The sequence below is a fragment of the Aspergillus candidus genome, assembly GCF_002847045.1.
Source record: "Aspergillus candidus strain CBS 102.13 unplaced genomic scaffold BDW47scaffold_50, whole genome shotgun sequence".
NCBI lineage: Eukaryota > Fungi > Ascomycota > Eurotiomycetes > Eurotiales > Aspergillaceae > Aspergillus > Aspergillus candidus.
The window spans coordinates 106,496-123,823 of NW_020194055.1; the positions used below are offsets into that span (position 1 = coordinate 106,496).

Sequence of the window (17,328 nt, forward strand, 5' to 3'; positions counted from 1 at the left end):
AATTCATTCTGCTTTGTCTACGCGAGTATTCGGTACAGCTGTAGGTATGACAGTGACTGGTTCTGAGAACTGGGCAAGGACCATGATGTCATGGTTTGTCAAGAAAGCATGATTGCCACTGTCATCCGTCATCTGTGGCCCTTCCATTGTGTGACCTCGGAAATTGCTTAATGTTGAAGATTTCCAAGCTCCAGATTCCTGTGTAGGTCATTGGGATGGAGGAATTTGGAATAAGAGAAAGAGTATCTGTACCGTGGACTGAATAGACTCGCCTGGCCACAGCTAGTATCTTGCCGGAACCCCAAGTTATATAGTATCTAATCTCACGTCACTTTTTAGCAACCCCGATTAGCAAGGTCGGTGTCCGAGTAGAAAAGCTATTTTTCGGTCTAAAATCGCTCAATCAACTTGCCAATCCAGAACCAATATCTTGAAGGTTTGAAAGACCTGACAATTGACTGATCCCCCGACCAGGCTCCACCATGGTGGGCCAACCACCGCAGGAACTAACCGCCAGGCTGAAACACCCGCCTGCGTGTTCTTGCGGCCCCTAACTGGGACGGGGGGCGTTGCAGCCATCATGGTCTTTCCCACTTCCATCACTCCCTTGATAGGCTGCTATAAATACCATCGGGCGAACTAAGCTATACTCCCTTGTGAAAGGAATAAGTGTCCAGGTTGAGGAGCAGGGTTGAATCGATCGGACCAAGAACGGACCCCGACCAGGGGTGGATTTGACAAAAACAAACCTTTTGCCCCGTCAGGAGGTGGAGATTGGAGACTGGATAGACATTGACAGGAACATCTCCATCTCCCAACTGAAAGGAGCCAAAGAAATTGCAGGTACAAAGGGAATCCAAAGTCTGGGAATCTGAGCTGGCGGGTACATGCAGCCAAATCCCCCCCGCTCATCACTGCCTTTCGGGCTCTTCTTCCACCCTCCTTCTCGCTAATCAGCCTCTCTCTTTCTTTCCCCCATTCTCATTCCTTTTAGCATTCTTCATCCCCCCGTCCCCCCACTTCTTTCCTTCCACCCACCCCCGTCCCATTTAGACCTCATCGGTCATCCCACAGCGTTTCTTCCCATGCCGGTCCCCCCATCATGGGATTCCTGAGCCGATTTCGCAGGCGGTCGAAAAGCCGTAGCCGTGCGGGGAATAGCGACTCTCTCCGCATCGATGGTTACCGCCACCACGATGACATCCCCCCGGTGCCCCGGCGCGGTCTCGACTATACCAAGAAACTCCCCCGACCGGTGTTAGCCCGAATTTTCGCCTTCGTTTGTCCACACGCCGTTGATACCAGCTATGATACCTCCGAGGAGTCCATGACGGAGGATGGTTGCATGCTTTGTGACATGCGGGATCTGGCCCACTGCGCGTTAGCGTGCAAGCATTGGTATCTGGACGCGCGAGCGTTACTGTATGCACCTAATCTGCAAGCGAATTGATTGTCTTGTGGCCTGCCTGACTGATATCGACTGTTTTCTTTGCCCCGCAACAGGTACGCTCATGTTCGAATCGATCCAGTTCACTACTGTGAGCTCGAGGTGCAGTTAGCTGCCAAGCGAAAACGCCGCTCTGTCTTCGACCGCAATGGGGATCCGATTGATGCTCCACAAGTCCGTTTGACAATCTTCATGCGCTCGGTCCGGCAGTCGCAGGGGCTCGGCAACATGGTCTTGTCTCTTCGCATGCCGTACATGACCCGTGAAGCGAACAAGGGTGAAATCGCCCGCACCATCTCCGTCTTGCCGAACCTGCGCTACGTCGATCTTCCCGCGGGTTTATACAGCGACGACGGATCGTGTCTGGCCTTGAAGCAGGAGCTGATGGCCCGCTGCCCCGACATCCGCCGCATGACCTATAATCAGGGGTCCGAAGGGAGCTTCTCCCAATTGCCAGGATCCCATCTGTGGATGAATCTGGAGGTCCTGGAGCTCACCCGGCTCCACGTCGAGCCGGTGATGCTTCGGGCGGGTCTGGGGTCATTCCCCAGGCTTCGCGAATTGACGCTGGACGATCTTCCCTGGCTGGACGACTCCGCCTTTGCTGCCTCGCAAGCACTACCGCCATTCCCTCCGGTCCAGAAACTCACTCTTCGCGATATGCCGAATGTCACCGCCAGCGGGCTTGCCGCCGTCTTCTCCGTACCGGAGTGCCGCAAATCTCTGAATTCCTTAAATCTGACATCCACCGGTGTCGTGCCGTCGGGGGTCTATCACATCCTCCCAGCCGCGCCGAACCTGCGCAGTTTCTCGATAGTCCAGGAAGTGACCCGATCATTCCCTGCGGAGAAGGTACCGCCCCTGACATCTCGGTCCTTGGAGTTACTCCATTACGAGATCACGTCGCCCAACGGTTCCTACGGGCTACCACCTGTTTCAGCGTCCTACTATACCTACCTGATCGGGTCACTGGTATCCAATTCCCTGCCAGTTTTGCGGCAATTGTACGTCCGCGACGCCGACTTACCGGAAGCCCTGCTCCTGCTGCCACCTCCGCGTCTCTTTGGGGGCGGCGACAGCGGGCCTCAACTCGCGAGCGGGGTCCTCTCGCGCCCACTCGATATATACAGCAAGGGCTTGGACGAACTAGAGTGGAACTTCACCCCCTACGAACCACCGTCGACCCGAGGCCGTCGCGACAGCACCACCCGACCCGTCAGTCTCCACGACGCGCAGCTCAGCCGCAACTGGGGCGGCGAAGCGAGAAAGAGCACCTTGGTTGGTAACGGCTTTGGCGGGTTCCTGGCCATACCTGTGGAGGACGGGCGTCCGAAGAGCAGCGGGGGCTGGAGACGCGACAGTCGTCAGGATCTGTGGCGGTAATCGCCAGGTGGTGTTGCTTATCTTCACTGGGACACCTCAGTGAGGAATGTTGGTTGGATAATGTTATAATGAGATATACCCTATATTGGCTGTCTTTTGGGTGACTTTTTTTTTCTGGGATATATATTTGTCATTGCGGTTTTCAGTTGGTCGAGAGCTGATCATATTATTTTGCTCGTATTTATCTCATCGAATTTACACCGTCTTATTGATTGACTATTGATATGTCTCACAACAGAATTCCATTCTGTATCCTGACTAGTGGTAGATATTTCCCCAGTGTATGAGAAACATGTTTTCATAACTGGCACTCATTTTACCCTCCCATACCACACAGCCTAATCAGCCCAGATCAATTCTCAAAGAAATCAACAAGCACCCTCCACAACCAGCGCAGCGATATCATGACTCTCCAGCTCAACCTCATACTGATCCTCAATGCAGCCCAGATCCTTCCCAGTCCACACATCAGTCACCTGGAACCCCTTGCCCTTAACATCGCTTTGGTGTCTATCATCCCTCTGCTCACCACCCGCCAACTCCGGAACCTCACTCCAAACCGCCGTCCGCGTCTTCTTCTCCCCCTCCGAGTTAAACATCAGCACCAGCGTCCCCTTCAGCGTAGACGACGGCCCAGACCAATACTCTGCCGGATGGGCAGGGTCAAACGTGTGGTCGTCGTTGTAGCCCCATTTGTAGGGGTAGGCGGGTCGGCCGATGATAGGGTCCTGGTTGAAGGCGAGAAGGTATTTGTTTTTGAGAATCGCGAGATGGTCGGGGTCGATTTTGTCGAGCTTTTAACTTAGTTAGAGACTTTACTTATCTCTTGAAGGACAGCAGAACGCGAGGGGGGAGAGAGAAAGGAAGGTAGGAAGAGGATGGAGAAGCGTACGCTGGTCCCGATAATCAGAGGCGACTTCATCGCCGCCCACAGCGCAAAATGCGCCCTGTTCTCCTCGAGCGTTAGATCGCCGTTACCGACCTCTAGCATGTCTGGGTCTGGGTGGCCCCAGAAATCGGCGTATTCCATGTAAAAGGAGTTCTCGTTGGCGATTTCGACGATTCGGGACCAGGAGTCTGTGCATTCATTTTCGTTAGTCTTGTCTAACCCTTCTTCTTTCTTCTTTTCGTCTGATCTCTTCAAAGAATGCGTCGAGAAAGAGAGAGACAGGAAACACACCGGTAATATCCCCCGTAACCCGCCACGACTGCCCCGTTTTATTCCCCCAACTATTAACATCTGCCTGGCCCCACTCACACAGCGCATACAGAATCGGACGATCAACCTTCAGCAACGCGTCGCGCATAGCGCGGAACCGTTTGGCGGTGTTCGAGCCGTTCCAGTCGTAGCCGTCCGGGGCCGGGTTCGGCAGACCCGGACAGGTGCCGTTGGGATAGTAGACGCCCGCGTTCGAGGAGTCGGGGACGCAGTCTGTGTATGGGTCCGTCCAGTTTAGGGGGACGCCGCAGTTGTCGTATTTTAGGTCTACCATTGTTAGTGATGTTGTTGGTCTGCTGTGAGTACTATACTGCGGGTTGGGTCTGGGGAGGGGTGGAGGAGCGTACAGTCAATTCCCCATTCGGCGAATGTTTCGGCGTCGATTTTCTCGTGGCCTATGCTGGCGGGATAGCCGGCGCAGGTTACCGTTCCGGCGCCTGTCTAGCGGATCAGTTGGCTGCTTAGTACCCCTAGGTAGTGGGCAAGAAGGTCAGGGTGGAGGGCGTACTGCTGTAAATTCCCACCTTCAGTCCCTTCTCGTGAATCTCCTTTGCCACACCGGAAATCCCATCAGGAAACTTGTCCAGGTCGGGCTGGATGCGCTTGGTTTTCGAGTCTCGGCCGGTCTTGACTGAATAGCAGTCGTCGACTGGAGCTGTCAGTATGCTGAGCATGCGAGGATCGGTTGTAGAGACCAACTGTTGATGTATTCATATCCCAAGTCCTTCAAACCCAGTTCGATGAACTGGTCAGCTGCTGTCATGATCTTCTCCGCGTTGATCTCGCAGCCAAAGGCATTCCAGGAGCTCCATCCTAGGGCTGGGAGTTTGCCCTTGTCTGGTCAGTATGTCTTCCTCTGTCTTTGAGCATAGACGAATCGTGTATGGAGAAGCGGAAACTCACTATGCCATCTGCCATCTCCAGGGCAAGCGTCCCTTGCGGCAGTCCAGCCAACAAGGCGGAAAGAAAAAGAGCGCGATCACGCATGCTGAATAGATCTCACCCAAGATATGAAAGTGTAACACGCGCAGCACAAATGACGAAAGTCCAGATTTGATGAATTTATGGGCTAACAATCACTAATCCAAAAGAGTAGCATATGACGAGCTATTTGTACTCTAGACACGATCGGCTCCACATTTCAACGCCACGCAAGCGGGAAACATCATGTAAATTGAATTAACCTCTGCTCAGTGGATAATTGACGGCGTTTTTCTCCTCTGTGGCTCTCATATGCCCAATCAGATAGTGGAGTAGGCGACGCTAAAGTCAGACCCTAGCTTGTGCTGATGATGATTTACAACCCCGCGGAGAGACTGTCCCCGCAACCCGTGTCGAATGGAGTAACAATCCACGTATCTGAGTGCGTGAAATGCGCTGCGTGGCATTGGATGCTGCCAGGATGTAAGCAGGGGTTTATGAGATTTGGGATCTGGAGGCAGCTTGATCCGTGCCTGATTGATTCAGGAGCTGCGACATCGCGCAGTTGAATACTTTGAACCGGTTCACCGGTGTGATATAGCATACATAGTGAGCCCAGAGTAGGAGCTGCAAGGGCTTGTCAACTGTTGTTGACAGTCGCGGCTGGTTGTAGTATAGTTATAGATACCTAAGACATTTTTGTTATTCCCCTACTAGCTTCGCAGCCATGGACCACCTAGTAAGGTCTCACATCGCTCAACGCTTCTTTCAATAGAGTATAAAACTGCAAAGTAAAAGACCCGTGGAAACATCGGGCCCCAAGCTCCAACGAGAAGATAATTTCTATAGCAGGAATGGACGATATGTAGTTGTTCCTTGCTCGTGAAAAACTCGGCTCTTTTTTTCTGCTGAGTGCCTTGTTGTTTTTTTTTTTTTTTGATGACCCGGCTGTTGGCACCTTGTGCCTGCCGATAGCTACTGCCGGCAAGTATTGACAGTATTTAGCCTGATTGCCTTTCGGGGTTTAGGTATCCATGCCTTTTCTTCCTTTCTTTCCCTGCTTCTAGCAGCAGAACACCGTAGGCCCGCGAAGGAAGCTTCCACGGCTTGTCTGGCATGATGGAACAGCCGCTGCACCAAAATTCTGACCAGCACTTGGGAGGGCTTAAGATATCCCTAACATTTGTACATCTCAGCTGTGCGAACAGTTCGTTGTAAGGTGATGCCATTCCCCGCTGCCGTCTTCCTGCGCTCTTGGTCCTTGATCTCGAACTCGATAGAAAACTAAAGATGTGACGGTACATATATGGTCATGACCGCTACACCAAAAAAACGCTGCAACTAGGAAGCCTTGTGTTGACCAACAATCGTCATTTCTGGCCTGTTCTCATCCGCCGAGTGAGCGCTATTGTCATCCCCCGTCGTACTGTCCGGCGACTCTTCTTCTTTAATCGACTTCCATGGCAAGGAAGCCGAGCCAAACAACGACAACGCACACATAGCCACACCAGCATAAAAAGTCTGCATGATTGACCGGCTGTAAGCGTTGAGGACGCTGGGCAACAAATCATCTGGAACGATATCCCGAACGAGTGCTGAATTGCCCGTGATCAGGGAGGCATCCGCTGAAGGGGCTATCGTGTGGAGATTATCCACAAGTCGATTATGAAAGATACTTTTCCCGATGGCTAGGGAGATGGCTGTGCTTAACGTTTCCAACAACGAGAGTACGGAAATGGCCATGATGGTGTGGTCCTCGGCAAATGCTACCTGCGGAACTAGCATTGTGTTCTCAATTCCTAGCCCGAGGCCAACACTCAGTAATACCTGGTATCCTATACAGGGCCCCAGCCCTGAGGTAGGAGTCATGGTGCTCAACATGCCGGCTCCAATGGACGACAGCACGGATGATATGATCATGAATGGCGTGTAGTATCCCATTATAGAAACTATGACCCCCGTGGCAAATGATGAGATGACTAGCCCTATTTCCGTGGGTAATATCATAAGGCCAGATACAGTTACTGTAGTCCCCTTGACGGCTTGGAACCAGAGAGGTAGCTACGAGAGTACTAGGGTCAAAAAAGAAGAAGAAAAGAATTATCTGAGACAGGAGGGCAAGACTCACATAGTAGGTGAAGATAAAGAGAGCTCCCTGACTAAACATAGAGAAACAGATCACAGCCAGCATATCTCTGTTGCAGATGATTTTGGGAGGAATCAAGGCTCGCTCTTTAGCCCGTATCTGCACCCATGCGAAGATAGCTAGTAGGAGGGGTGAAAGTACGAAAAGTACAATCACCCTCCAGTTGGCCCAGGGATACTCGGATCCACCGTACTCAAGTCCCAGGAGCAGTGTGAGAACTGCAGGGATAAAGAGCAGCGTTCCTAGTAGATCCATCGACATGAGTTTCTCCTTTGCATTCAGATGGCTCGATGGAGGAGGATTCGACTTGGATCCTAAAAGACAGATGATTACAAGAAAAGATATACACCCCAGGGGGAGATTGATATAGAAACACCATCGCCACGTAGCGTGGTCTGTTAAGGCACCGCCCAGCCTGGTGTGCAATTAGCCCCGAAGTGCTACTCCGATCATATATATGCACGAGGGGTCGGTACTTACAGTGGACCTGATACCGTAGCTATCCCGTCAATGCAGCCTAGTATTCCGAGAAAGATCGGCCGTTTTCGCAGGGGAATAGTGTCCATGATAATGATGATTGTCCCAGCTTCAATGCTGCCTGCCCCCAAGCCTGCGATAACTCGGCCTCCGATCAAGGCACCCGATGAAGGGGACAACGCACAGACGAGAGAGCCGAGTTCGAAGATAACCACCCCCAATAAGAAAACCCACTTGGTCGGGTACAACGTGTACAGCTTGCCCCATATCATCTGTACTGCAGCGAGCGAAAAGAGATACGAACTTCCGTACCAGCCGACATCTCCGAGGGACTGGAATTCATCGGTAATCCGAGGGATGGCAGTGGCCAGAATCGTTTCATCCTGAGAAGACGGTTTTAGCATGGGTGTGTTGACACCAGGGCTTTTGCAAGAGTAACTCACCAATGACACACAAAACAGTGTGCAATAGAGACCACTTGTTATGAGCAGTGACTGTTTTAGCGGCGGATACTGTTGCTCTTCATTTGCAGCATTTAGGGAGGACCGTTCGGCATCCTGCTCGATTCCGTCTGGGGGTCGTGCAGCACAAGAACCCGACTGGCCGGATGAGCAGAGCTCGTTGGTCTCTAATACAGCTCCCATACTTCCGAACACAGGGTAAAGTGGCCTCTAAGCATACGGCGAGCTCCGACGGCTAAGGGGTAGTATATGCGATGATACGAGCCATCGGGTTCCCGTGAGAAACAAAAACAAAATGTGCCCCAATTTCAAGTACATGTGATATGTAAGGGGCAAGAAAGTACATTCTTGGATTTGATATGATATGCGCTTCTACTCGTCGTCATTGCGCTTGGTTGCGTCTGTGTGCTGATGCTCACTCGAGAGAGCCCAGGCCGCAACTAACTAAGGACAGTTGTATCGATGAGACATTTTTATGCATATTACTGCTGCAATGGCTCATTTGAGTTGCCCCTACCTATGTTGTGATTCATATAATGATCATGCTATGCAAGGGACAAGTAGTAATCTGGTCAAGAATGAATCAAATCATACGAACCCCACATATAATGCTCCACAATTGTCGCTCAACATATGTATATGTGTCTGACCACCAGCAATGTCAACGAGGCAGCGAGTCGGCATGTAAGGTATTCTAATTCTACCTTGCGAGATGAATCATAAGTCGACACAGTGACATACATTACAAGTCAGAAGTGGGCCCCAAAAGGAGGATCTTACACCTAGTTGCGAAGCATGAGAGCTTTGGAGTTATAAAAGAGACCTGCCATGCTTTGCTTACCCTACAATCCTTGCCCCAGCTTCCAGTTAGCTTTTTGGTAGACATAGCGTTGTTTGTGTGAATCTCATCAAAATGCGAATTTGTGTGCTGCAATCATCATATGAGGGCTCTGGTTCCGATCTCGCGGAAGTAGACGACGAGCCGTCTAATCTGGGCGATTATACCTCCCAGCACACATTTGAGAATCGACTTATTCATTTGAAAACGGCGAATGAAGAAATCGATGCTTTGGTAGCCGAAGGGTTCGATTTCTATATCAACTTTCTCTGGGGCTCATTGGATGACCCAGTGGCCGGGATACAAGCCAGTCAATACTTCGAGTCGCTGGGCGTCCCCTCCGCTGGTGTTCGGAGCTGGGAGCGCTCTCGAAACAAAAATGCTTTCTACGAAAATGCTAGAAAACGTGGGGCACCACGTGTGCCTGGCACGAAGCAGTTCCCTCTGTTTGTTAAGCCCGCAAATGGCTGCGCGAGCCTGATGATCGACGAAAACTCGGTCTGCAACAATGAGGATGAGCTCACCGATGCGCTACGCCGTATCAACAAGCAGCTGCACCCGTTTCGCCTTCAGAGGGCGAAAGCCCTCGGCCTGCCAGACCCTGGGCTCAGAGCCCACGCGGAATCACATCATCCGGCGACATTACATAGCGATGATATTGTCATTCAGGAATATATCGAGGGACGCGACTATGGTGTCACAGTGATTGAAATGGGTGCTTCTGCGCTTGCCTTGAATCCTTACGTTATGAGGACTAAGGCCGTGTCCCAAAAGAAGAATATCCTGACGTTTGATCTGAAGTTTGACCCCGAAACACGGGTGGAGCTTATAAAGAGAAACGACAACCCCACTTTGTTCGACCAACTTCAACAAGCGGCCTTGGAGGCGTTCGAGGCAGGCATGTTTCGAGGTAGCCACATGGGATGCGATGTCGACTTCCGGGTTCGCCCTAACGGAGAGGTGTTTGTCATTGAGGCGAACCCGCAGCCAGCAGATTTCCTACCGCAAGACTCCAATTTTCAAGACCTACCGATTAGTGAAGGACTTCCGGGAGGACACATGGCCGTGGTCAATGTTTTTATTGCAAATCACTTCCTGCGCCATGGCGCGCCAAAGGGGTCGTCTAAGGTGGCCGACGCCTATGACAGCATTGCCCACAAGTATGACGGTGACGGCGACACGCACAGCCAGGACAAGGCAAACTTCGAACACATTGTGAAGTGCTTTGATTTCACAGGCTCTGTATTGGATATTGCGTGCGGAACGGGGTTTTTTGGTCGCATCCTTGCGGCCAATAGGTCACAGAAAGACTACAGTCTAGTGGGCTTTGACATATCTGAGGAAATGGCGAACATATGCCGGGAAACGAAAATCTATGACGAGGTCTACATTGATGGCATGCAAACCTGCCTGCTCAATTACCGCAACCAGGATGAAATAGATCATATTATCTGTTTCGGAGCAGCCCACTTCCTTTCCCGAGAGGGTTTCACCTTTTTCATGGTTCTATGCTTCGTTCTGGCAAAGAAGTCGATCACTATTGCGATTGACGAAATACCGGATACCTATAATGAGCACCTTCGCCAGATTGGTCATGGCCATATGCACTCTGTCAACCACCTTGAAACCATGGAGGGATTCAAAGAGCCCCGTGGATGGCGCCTGGTCAATCGCCAGCGCCAGTATTCGTGGACGTCTCCTACCACGGGGGATGATGTGTTCAGTACCTTCTTCAGGTTTGAAAGGACGGATGAAAAGGACATCAAAATCTTGAAATATTTGGAGGCGAAGTGAGACGCATGTACAGCCCTGCTTCTGTTGTACGGCAGTCTCCTTTGGCTTTTGTTGTTCTTAGCAAGTAAACTAATATATAAATCGTGCTTCGTCTCTGTGAAAAGCAGACTGCATTTGCAATCAACTAGTAATGTGACCCATGAAGACGATGTATTTCTCCGTATTCTGCAGATGTTGATCTTTCTTTCCTTACCAATAGGAGAGCTTGGCTATCATCGTCTACCCGACCAAGCCGCCAACTCGTATGAGAAGGGATCAGCTCTCGAAGCATGGTGCCAAGTTTTGTATGTGGAATGTAGCATGTAGCATCATGGTACCCGTTGCCCTTTCTCTACTTCACGGGAAATACAGTAGAGCAAGCAAAATTCGAACACTGGCTAGACTATTGAGCCAAAGCTGGATGTCATCATGTCACCTGCGAGGCAGACTACACAGTGACTGAGCTTGAGGGTTACTTGGACATTTGGAATCAAGATCTAGATATAACGAAGTAGCTTCTGCCGTATGATTGAGAGAAATCTCTATAAGACACAAAAGGATTCTCCAATACTGTAGTACCTAAAAGATTCTGACATAGATTACACATAGTATCAAACTATCACTCGCCCATGTTCAACGTGGAAGAAGGAAATCGTGTCTTTGCATTTGCATCTAAGATATAGGGAAACCTAATCTAATAGGGAAAACCTATACCAAGACAAAAAGGAAAAGATGCCCTGAACAATGTCGACATGATGCTGATGTCGGGAGTGCTGAATTGACATGCTAGGAGCAAATATGTCAGTGCTTGACTCCCATAGCACTCACTAGCTTTGGGGCTTCACATTTTCGAGCTCTTGGCCTCGTTTTACTCCCTAGTCGGCAGTGTCACCACGCTGGGGCGTTTACTAAACCCGCGGGTCAATAAGATTTGCAAAGGTATCCTTCATCGCGCGCTGGTGATCACGCGGTAGGTATAGGGTTCAGATACTCACCCACTGTTCAATAGACGTGGTCAGTTCATGATTCAAAGTTCTTGTCCAGGGTCAAAGGGGGTCATTTTACTTACACGCTGCACATGATGATATCAGTTAGAGCTAAATTCTTTGAAACAGTACTGTAAAGGCATCTTTCACCGCGCGCTGATAATCACGAAGTAGGTATAGGGTTCAGATACTCACCCACTGTCCAATAGACGTGGTCAGTTCATGATTCAAAATCTGCGTCCAGGGAGAAGGGCAATCAATCACTTACACGCTGCACATGACAATTCTCGTTAGAGCTATATCTCTCAAACATACAGCATATTACCAATGAATTTGAAAGACTTACCTGAGAGTTTCCAGAGGCAACGTTCCAGCGGGTGGTAGATTCCATCTTGTCGGTCTTGGGTATAGGTTGGAGGCTTAGTAGGCAAAGGATACTCGTAGAATAGTAGGATCTGAATTGAGAATCTGAGAGATGCTAATCTATAGACACGCAACAAGCCCCTGTTTATATAGCTTGGGAACTGGTCTACCGACACAGAAGTTGTCGCCAAATGATGCAAGGATACCATATGCTATACACATTCCATTCGTCTTATGTGCAGATGGTTGCGTGGCTTCCCTCGTCATATGTAACGCCCTGTTTCCATTCATGCCTCAACGTTTTTGCCGCAAGGCAAAGAGCATATGAGCGATATACCTTATGTCCTCAAGTGACTGTCAACATATACAAATGGAGACATGAATTGCGCACCCCTTGCCGTCAGGAGATACTCAAATCCCTTCTCGAGTACATGTCCTACTCTAGGACTGCATCTGAGCACGTCATATAATGTAAAAAGTCTGTCAATTCTACCATCCACAGTAACTTGGTGAACGCAAGGAGTATTGCGCCAGCGCAGCTTTTTGGCGCGATGATTGGAGCATATGCTAGAGGTCGGCCCTACCTACAACAGTATGCCGTCATAGTTTTCTATTCTCCTTAACACAAACCGCATACCGGTCCATTTGCTAAGCTACAGAGCTGTGGGGCATGGAACAGATACGAGTCCGAAGAGTGTGCAGCTGATAGTGTGAAGCGACACGGATCATTCAGTAAGGGGTCTCGTATTTTGTAGAGGCAGGAAGCAATATTAGCACCTGCTAAAGCTCGTGCCATAAGTCAGGCTTCTGGGTTATTCTCGGCCGTAGCAAATATACAAGCATGCGGTAAAGACCCTCCAACGGATATCCTTTCTACGATGATGCCTATTGAGGTAATCCGAGCTGCTTATACATGCTATGATTGCTGGGAGTCGGCCGGTGCTCCCTGAGGGAGAAGAAAGAAGAGAACAGAGAGAAGGGCTTACAGCAAAAACGGGTAAGACTATAAGCTGGGGGGGGGGGTATGACCAGTCAGCCAAGTGGGTCTCATATCTGCAACCACTCAGCTCTTCAAAGTCCTTGCCAAGAGAAGAGCCTCGCAGGTATGTCCATACAAAAATTCATAAAATAGACTAGTACATGTAACTATACATACCCCGTAGTATATCTTCTATATAGTCACTTTTATAAGCTTTGACACGGTCACTTTAAATTATACTCTTAGAAGAATAATTAGTAGAGTCTTATCAATCACCTAGTATTCTATATAACCACCTAATACATTCTTGGTAGGGTTCTTAAGATCTTAGTTAAAGAAATAAACCTAAGCTGAGTAGGTATGAAAAAGTTCATACCCGCTAAGCAGTGATTTTTATGACTGATCATATCCGCTCAGCTTTTATTCATACCCGTTTGCTGTGTCCCCCAGAGAGAAGACTCGAGTAACTTATCGTCCTTCTCTGTCAAACCACCTTGAAACTATGGAAGGTATCTCTGACTTCAGTCACTACTCAGTTCACTTATAATCCAATGTACTATCCTATACTCGAGTAAATAACACTTATTTTCCCTTCCACAACCTTAATGGCATGTACATAATCACATCAAAATGAGGGCCATTCTGAGAAGCTCTTGGGTATTTGTGTAAGGCTGTTAAATATGTCAAGGTCTCGATGATCAAGCGAGAAGCAAAAGTAATTCATGATAGTGGAGAGACTACAACTAGGCTATAAACTCTGACCCAGCATCCCTCGACCTACTATTCTTGATATCGAGCATCTCTTACAATGCCACTTTAATAGGGCAGCTCGCTGGGGGCGAGTGGCTTCTTGGGGTTTACAACCATAAAATCACTTTCCTGACCAAACCCTTTGGGCCTGTATGCTTGTACTCCCAAAGGTGCCTAGTAACTACATGCGTGTAATTCAGAACTGATGGCCTTAGAAGCTGGAATTGCTGCAGACTTTCCTCTTTGATGTTACGCCATATTCAGGCGTCGATGGAAAGATCTGGAGGTGAAGGAGAGGGGAAGAGAAGCGACTTCGCTAGTTGGCTCCTGTCTACTCAGACAAATCAGACCAGCACCAGTATTATGCTCAACTTCCTTGGAGAAAGAACTCTGCCACATGTGCTATCACCATACAGCCGGCGAGCGCTTTCGAGAACAATGTCCGCATTTCAATATACAACCAGTGTAAGCCCGCAGTAGTCACCCCAATTATTCAAGCATAGCGTCCAGCACAATCTATCTCTGATAGTCGTTCCTGGTTGATATGCCAAATACTATGTAAAGGGCCGAAACTTATATACATCATGCTCCAGTCCTTCCTAGAGGACTTGGAATCCACTGTGCAAGTCCTTCCGCCTGGTCTTCTTCTCCTGCAATCCGGTCAAAAGACTCGTCGCGTTCGTAATAATCGCCGACAGTCGAGTAATATCCTCAATGTTCACCACCTCTTTCTTCTTTGACCATCCCAGCTCGGTAGGGAAACGCTCGTTCTCTGCCCAGATTCATAAGCACATGAACACAATATAGCATACATAATGGTGTCAGAGATCATGAGCTTACCAAAGAAATACTCCACGAGATCTCGCTTAACAGTCGCCGCCTCCATGTCCCCAAAGGCAACAATGGGGGCCGACACCTCCCCGACGCTAAACGCCTCCGTGTTCGAGGTGAACTTGTAAGTGGGATTGTACGCGCGGGAAGACACCTGGCGGGCGATCTTGCCGTTGGCGAGCATTTTGGCGTCCAGCAAGGGCGCCGTCCAATATGCGCGTGTCTCGTTGAAGATGGTCTCGTTGAAAACGTGATTGTTGCCGAAGTAGGCGTCGGTGCGGCTGTTATCTTAGTTTGATGTCATGGATGCGGACGGTCACTTGTAGTGACGTGCCGCTGCTGTGGATCCACAAACTCACCTCAGGCTCGCATCGTGCTCCAGGACATTATGTCTGTTGAGGTGGTCCCTAAATGATGGTGAGTTCATATGTCTCCCAAAATGCAAAGACAGAACATAAGGTACATACAGGGTGAAAAAGGTAGCGTTCGGCTCGGGATTGGCAACAGTGGCCATCTTGAACATCAAGCTCGCAAGTGACGCATTGAAGTTCAGTCCTTCGCCCAAGCCACGAGTAAGCACATCTTTGGTGATCCCTTTGCCGTCGTGCGGTAGAAAATTATGGTTGGCCAGGGTGTTCAGCATTGGGCATGGTCCGCGAACTATGTATATCGTCAGTTTTGTCTATGGGTCCGGGTCTTGCGTACATACAGTCATCGGGACCGGGAGCTTCCCACTTGGAAGCAGAGCCGTGAGCATAGTGGGGATTGGCAGTGGCTAAGACGAAGCTCAGAGTGGTTGAAAGAATGGTGAGCTTCATCGTGGATGAATCAAGCGTTGTCAGTGCAGATTCCTGGCAGGGGGTAGGTATTCTTGCAGGCGGTTTTAGAGAAAGTGTGGGGTTTCATGCGAATATCAGCTGGGTGCTAGTCGTACCCTCGAGGACATTATATAGAGTCAACGGCCCTACCCCTCTCGACATACTCTGAACCAAAGGCCCCTTCATTCCATTCATCTCCGGGCGGATCCCCGATCAACTAGGGAAATTGGCAGCTCAACCGAGGTGTCGCATGCATATCCACTTCCAGAATTACTGGAAACTAGAAACCGCTGCAGCTATGGGAGTCTGCCCAATAGATACATTCATTTTCAAAAGTTGGAATCTCTTTGGTCGATGTCTGGTTTGGATTCAAGGATGAATGTACATTTTAGGACTGATCGACGCTGCTCATCTATACCAAAGGGCACGGCCTAACCGAATATGGCAGTCAATACGATTTACGAGGGGACTACTGTTGTCTGCGACATAAGCGGTCCAACACTAGAGATTAAGTGTCTAGACCGCTGCTGATCCAGTGTTGTCAGTGCTCATTCTCTGGGGATTTCCTGGGGTAGGTTGGTTGCCAGTTTCAGAAGCAGTGTGCTTGCCTCTTGGCTTGTTCATGGTCTAGGATCGGATAGAACGAGTACTCAACGGGGAGAATTGAGAGCACGCTTTGTCTATTTTAAATGATGCGTGTCTCGTGTCCTATCAAATGGTAAATTGGTGCTTTTTGACTTCTCTACCTGTGGCTGAACTTCTTATTCTGCTGGTTTGGTCCATTTGTCGATTCTTCTGTAGAGAGACGAAGGCGAGAGCGTAAAATTCTCCGTATATAACTGAACTACGGAGAGTCTGACTTGCAGGTACCCGTCTGAACTAATTAACGAGAAAGTATGATCAATGAGATGACGCAGAGTCTGCATTAGTAGAAACAAAGCTTGCTGATATCTGTATATTTCGCCTAAAGATCTCCCTACAGACCAACTAAAATAATAGTACTTAGAGCAAAAGCTGCATGAACAATGGTTGTATTTGGGCTCGGATTTCTGGCTCCACACTGACTCAGATATCGTGTCATCCATTAAAAGAAATAAAAAAGAAGCCACATCCGCCGAAGAACTGAAATACCATCTGGGGCCCATTGATCCATTCTCAAAAAAGATCCTTGCGAATGCCATAGTCTTACCAGCTATGTTATCCTCGACGGCTCGCTAAGCTTCGGTTGGTGGCGTCCATTATCTTCCTCCTGTCCCTGACAGACATCTGAATATAATGCTTCGAAGTCGTAGCATACTCCTATCTTTCGATGTTCTCCGGTGGCCCTGTCTCTCCCACTAAATAGTATTAATACGATCAATCAGAGAGTGTAATCAACCAAATCAAATAAGCTCTCTCCCAGCAAACACATACCAAAGAGAGAGCAACATCGAAAGTATCAGCCAGCCCCGACCCCCCAAAAAAAAACAACAAACCGGCAAAAGTCAAAAAAATAACGAAACAGAAAAGAAAGAAACATACCATCCCTCTCAACACCCAGTCCTTCCAAAGAAGAGCACAAGTCCTCCAGCACCGGAGACGGTCTCAAATTCTCCAGAAGATCTCGAATCCCCCTCAGAGTCGTCTTCAGCCTGATCGCCATCGGGGTGTCTCCAATCTCAGTGTCCAGACGAAACTCGAAATGGTCGATCAGACGTTCCAGACCGTGGATGACAGCCTCGAGCTCAGCTTCGGCCTCGTCGCTAGCGCCGTCGGTGGCTTTGTGGGCTTGGATCCGGGCGTGCGCGACTTGGGCGACTTCCACGCTGCTGTAGATGCATTGGAGGGTTTCGTGGGCGACGGTATAGAAATCTCGGGAGCTCATCTTGGATAGAGACTGGGTGATGGACCACTTGAGGGGGTTGGAGAGGGTCAAGGCGATTGTGTCATGTACAGT

The 17,328-nt window shown here is 49.5% G+C and overlaps 7 protein-coding genes across 7 annotated transcripts; 3 read left to right on the forward strand and 4 right to left on the reverse strand.

Moving 5' to 3' along the window:
* Positions 1 to 514: 514 nt before the first annotated feature.
* BDW47DRAFT_67875 (uncharacterized protein) lies at positions 515 to 1,007 on the reverse strand. The gene has a single exon (XM_024819595.1). It carries the CDS (start codon positions 910 to 912, stop codon positions 640 to 642), a length of 273 nt encoding a protein of 90 aa, XP_024669197.1. The 5' UTR covers positions 913 to 1,007; the 3' UTR covers positions 515 to 639.
* Positions 515 to 3,049, forward strand: BDW47DRAFT_110866 (F-box domain protein). The gene is made up of 2 exons (XM_024813817.1): positions 515 to 1,422; positions 1,504 to 3,049. The coding sequence occupies exons 1-2, from the start codon at positions 1,103 to 1,105 to the stop codon at positions 2,828 to 2,830; spliced, it is 1,647 nt and encodes a 548-aa protein (XP_024669198.1). The 5' UTR covers positions 515 to 1,102; the 3' UTR covers positions 2,831 to 3,049.
* Positions 3,050 to 3,139: 90 nt separating this feature from the next.
* Positions 3,140 to 5,091, reverse strand: BDW47DRAFT_110868 (glycoside hydrolase family 27 protein). The gene is made up of 7 exons (XM_024813818.1): positions 4,953 to 5,091; positions 4,749 to 4,881; positions 4,558 to 4,698; positions 4,397 to 4,486; positions 4,011 to 4,316; positions 3,723 to 3,907; positions 3,140 to 3,624 (listed from the first exon to the last, which is right to left on the reverse strand). Exons 1-7 carry the CDS (start codon positions 5,034 to 5,036, stop codon positions 3,199 to 3,201), a joined length of 1,365 nt encoding a protein of 454 aa, XP_024669199.1. The 5' UTR covers positions 5,037 to 5,091; the 3' UTR covers positions 3,140 to 3,198.
* Positions 5,092 to 6,146: 1,055 nt separating this feature from the next.
* Positions 6,147 to 6,755, reverse strand: BDW47DRAFT_128387 (uncharacterized protein; the record flags this gene model as incomplete). Its single annotated transcript, XM_024816844.1, has 2 exons — positions 6,147 to 6,254; positions 6,336 to 6,755. The coding sequence occupies 2 exons, from the start codon at positions 6,753 to 6,755 to the stop codon at positions 6,147 to 6,149; spliced, it is 528 nt and encodes a 175-aa protein (XP_024669200.1).
* Positions 6,756 to 8,951: 2,196 nt separating this feature from the next.
* BDW47DRAFT_133789 (uncharacterized protein) lies at positions 8,952 to 10,686 on the forward strand (the record flags this gene model as incomplete). The annotated part of the gene is made up of 1 exon (XM_024817930.1): positions 8,952 to 10,686. Exon 1 carries the CDS (start codon positions 8,968 to 8,970, stop codon positions 10,684 to 10,686), a length of 1,719 nt encoding a protein of 572 aa, XP_024669201.1. The 5' UTR covers positions 8,952 to 8,967.
* A 606-nt stretch (positions 10,687 to 11,292) lies between these two features.
* Positions 11,293 to 12,164, forward strand: BDW47DRAFT_110875 (uncharacterized protein; the record flags this gene model as incomplete). The annotated part of the gene is made up of 3 exons (XM_024813819.1): positions 11,293 to 11,451; positions 11,499 to 11,585; positions 11,992 to 12,164. Coding segments are annotated over 2 exons (171 nt in total), but the record flags the coding sequence as incomplete, so codon positions are not given.
* Positions 12,165 to 14,230: 2,066 nt separating this feature from the next.
* On the reverse strand, positions 14,231 to 15,563 carry BDW47DRAFT_110876 (peroxidase family protein). The gene is made up of 5 exons (XM_024813820.1): positions 15,284 to 15,563; positions 15,042 to 15,234; positions 14,934 to 14,981; positions 14,584 to 14,855; positions 14,231 to 14,515 (listed from the first exon to the last, which is right to left on the reverse strand). The coding sequence occupies exons 1-5, from the start codon at positions 15,390 to 15,392 to the stop codon at positions 14,343 to 14,345; spliced, it is 795 nt and encodes a 264-aa protein (XP_024669203.1). The 5' UTR covers positions 15,393 to 15,563; the 3' UTR covers positions 14,231 to 14,342.
* Positions 15,564 to 17,328: the final 1,765 nt, after the last annotated feature.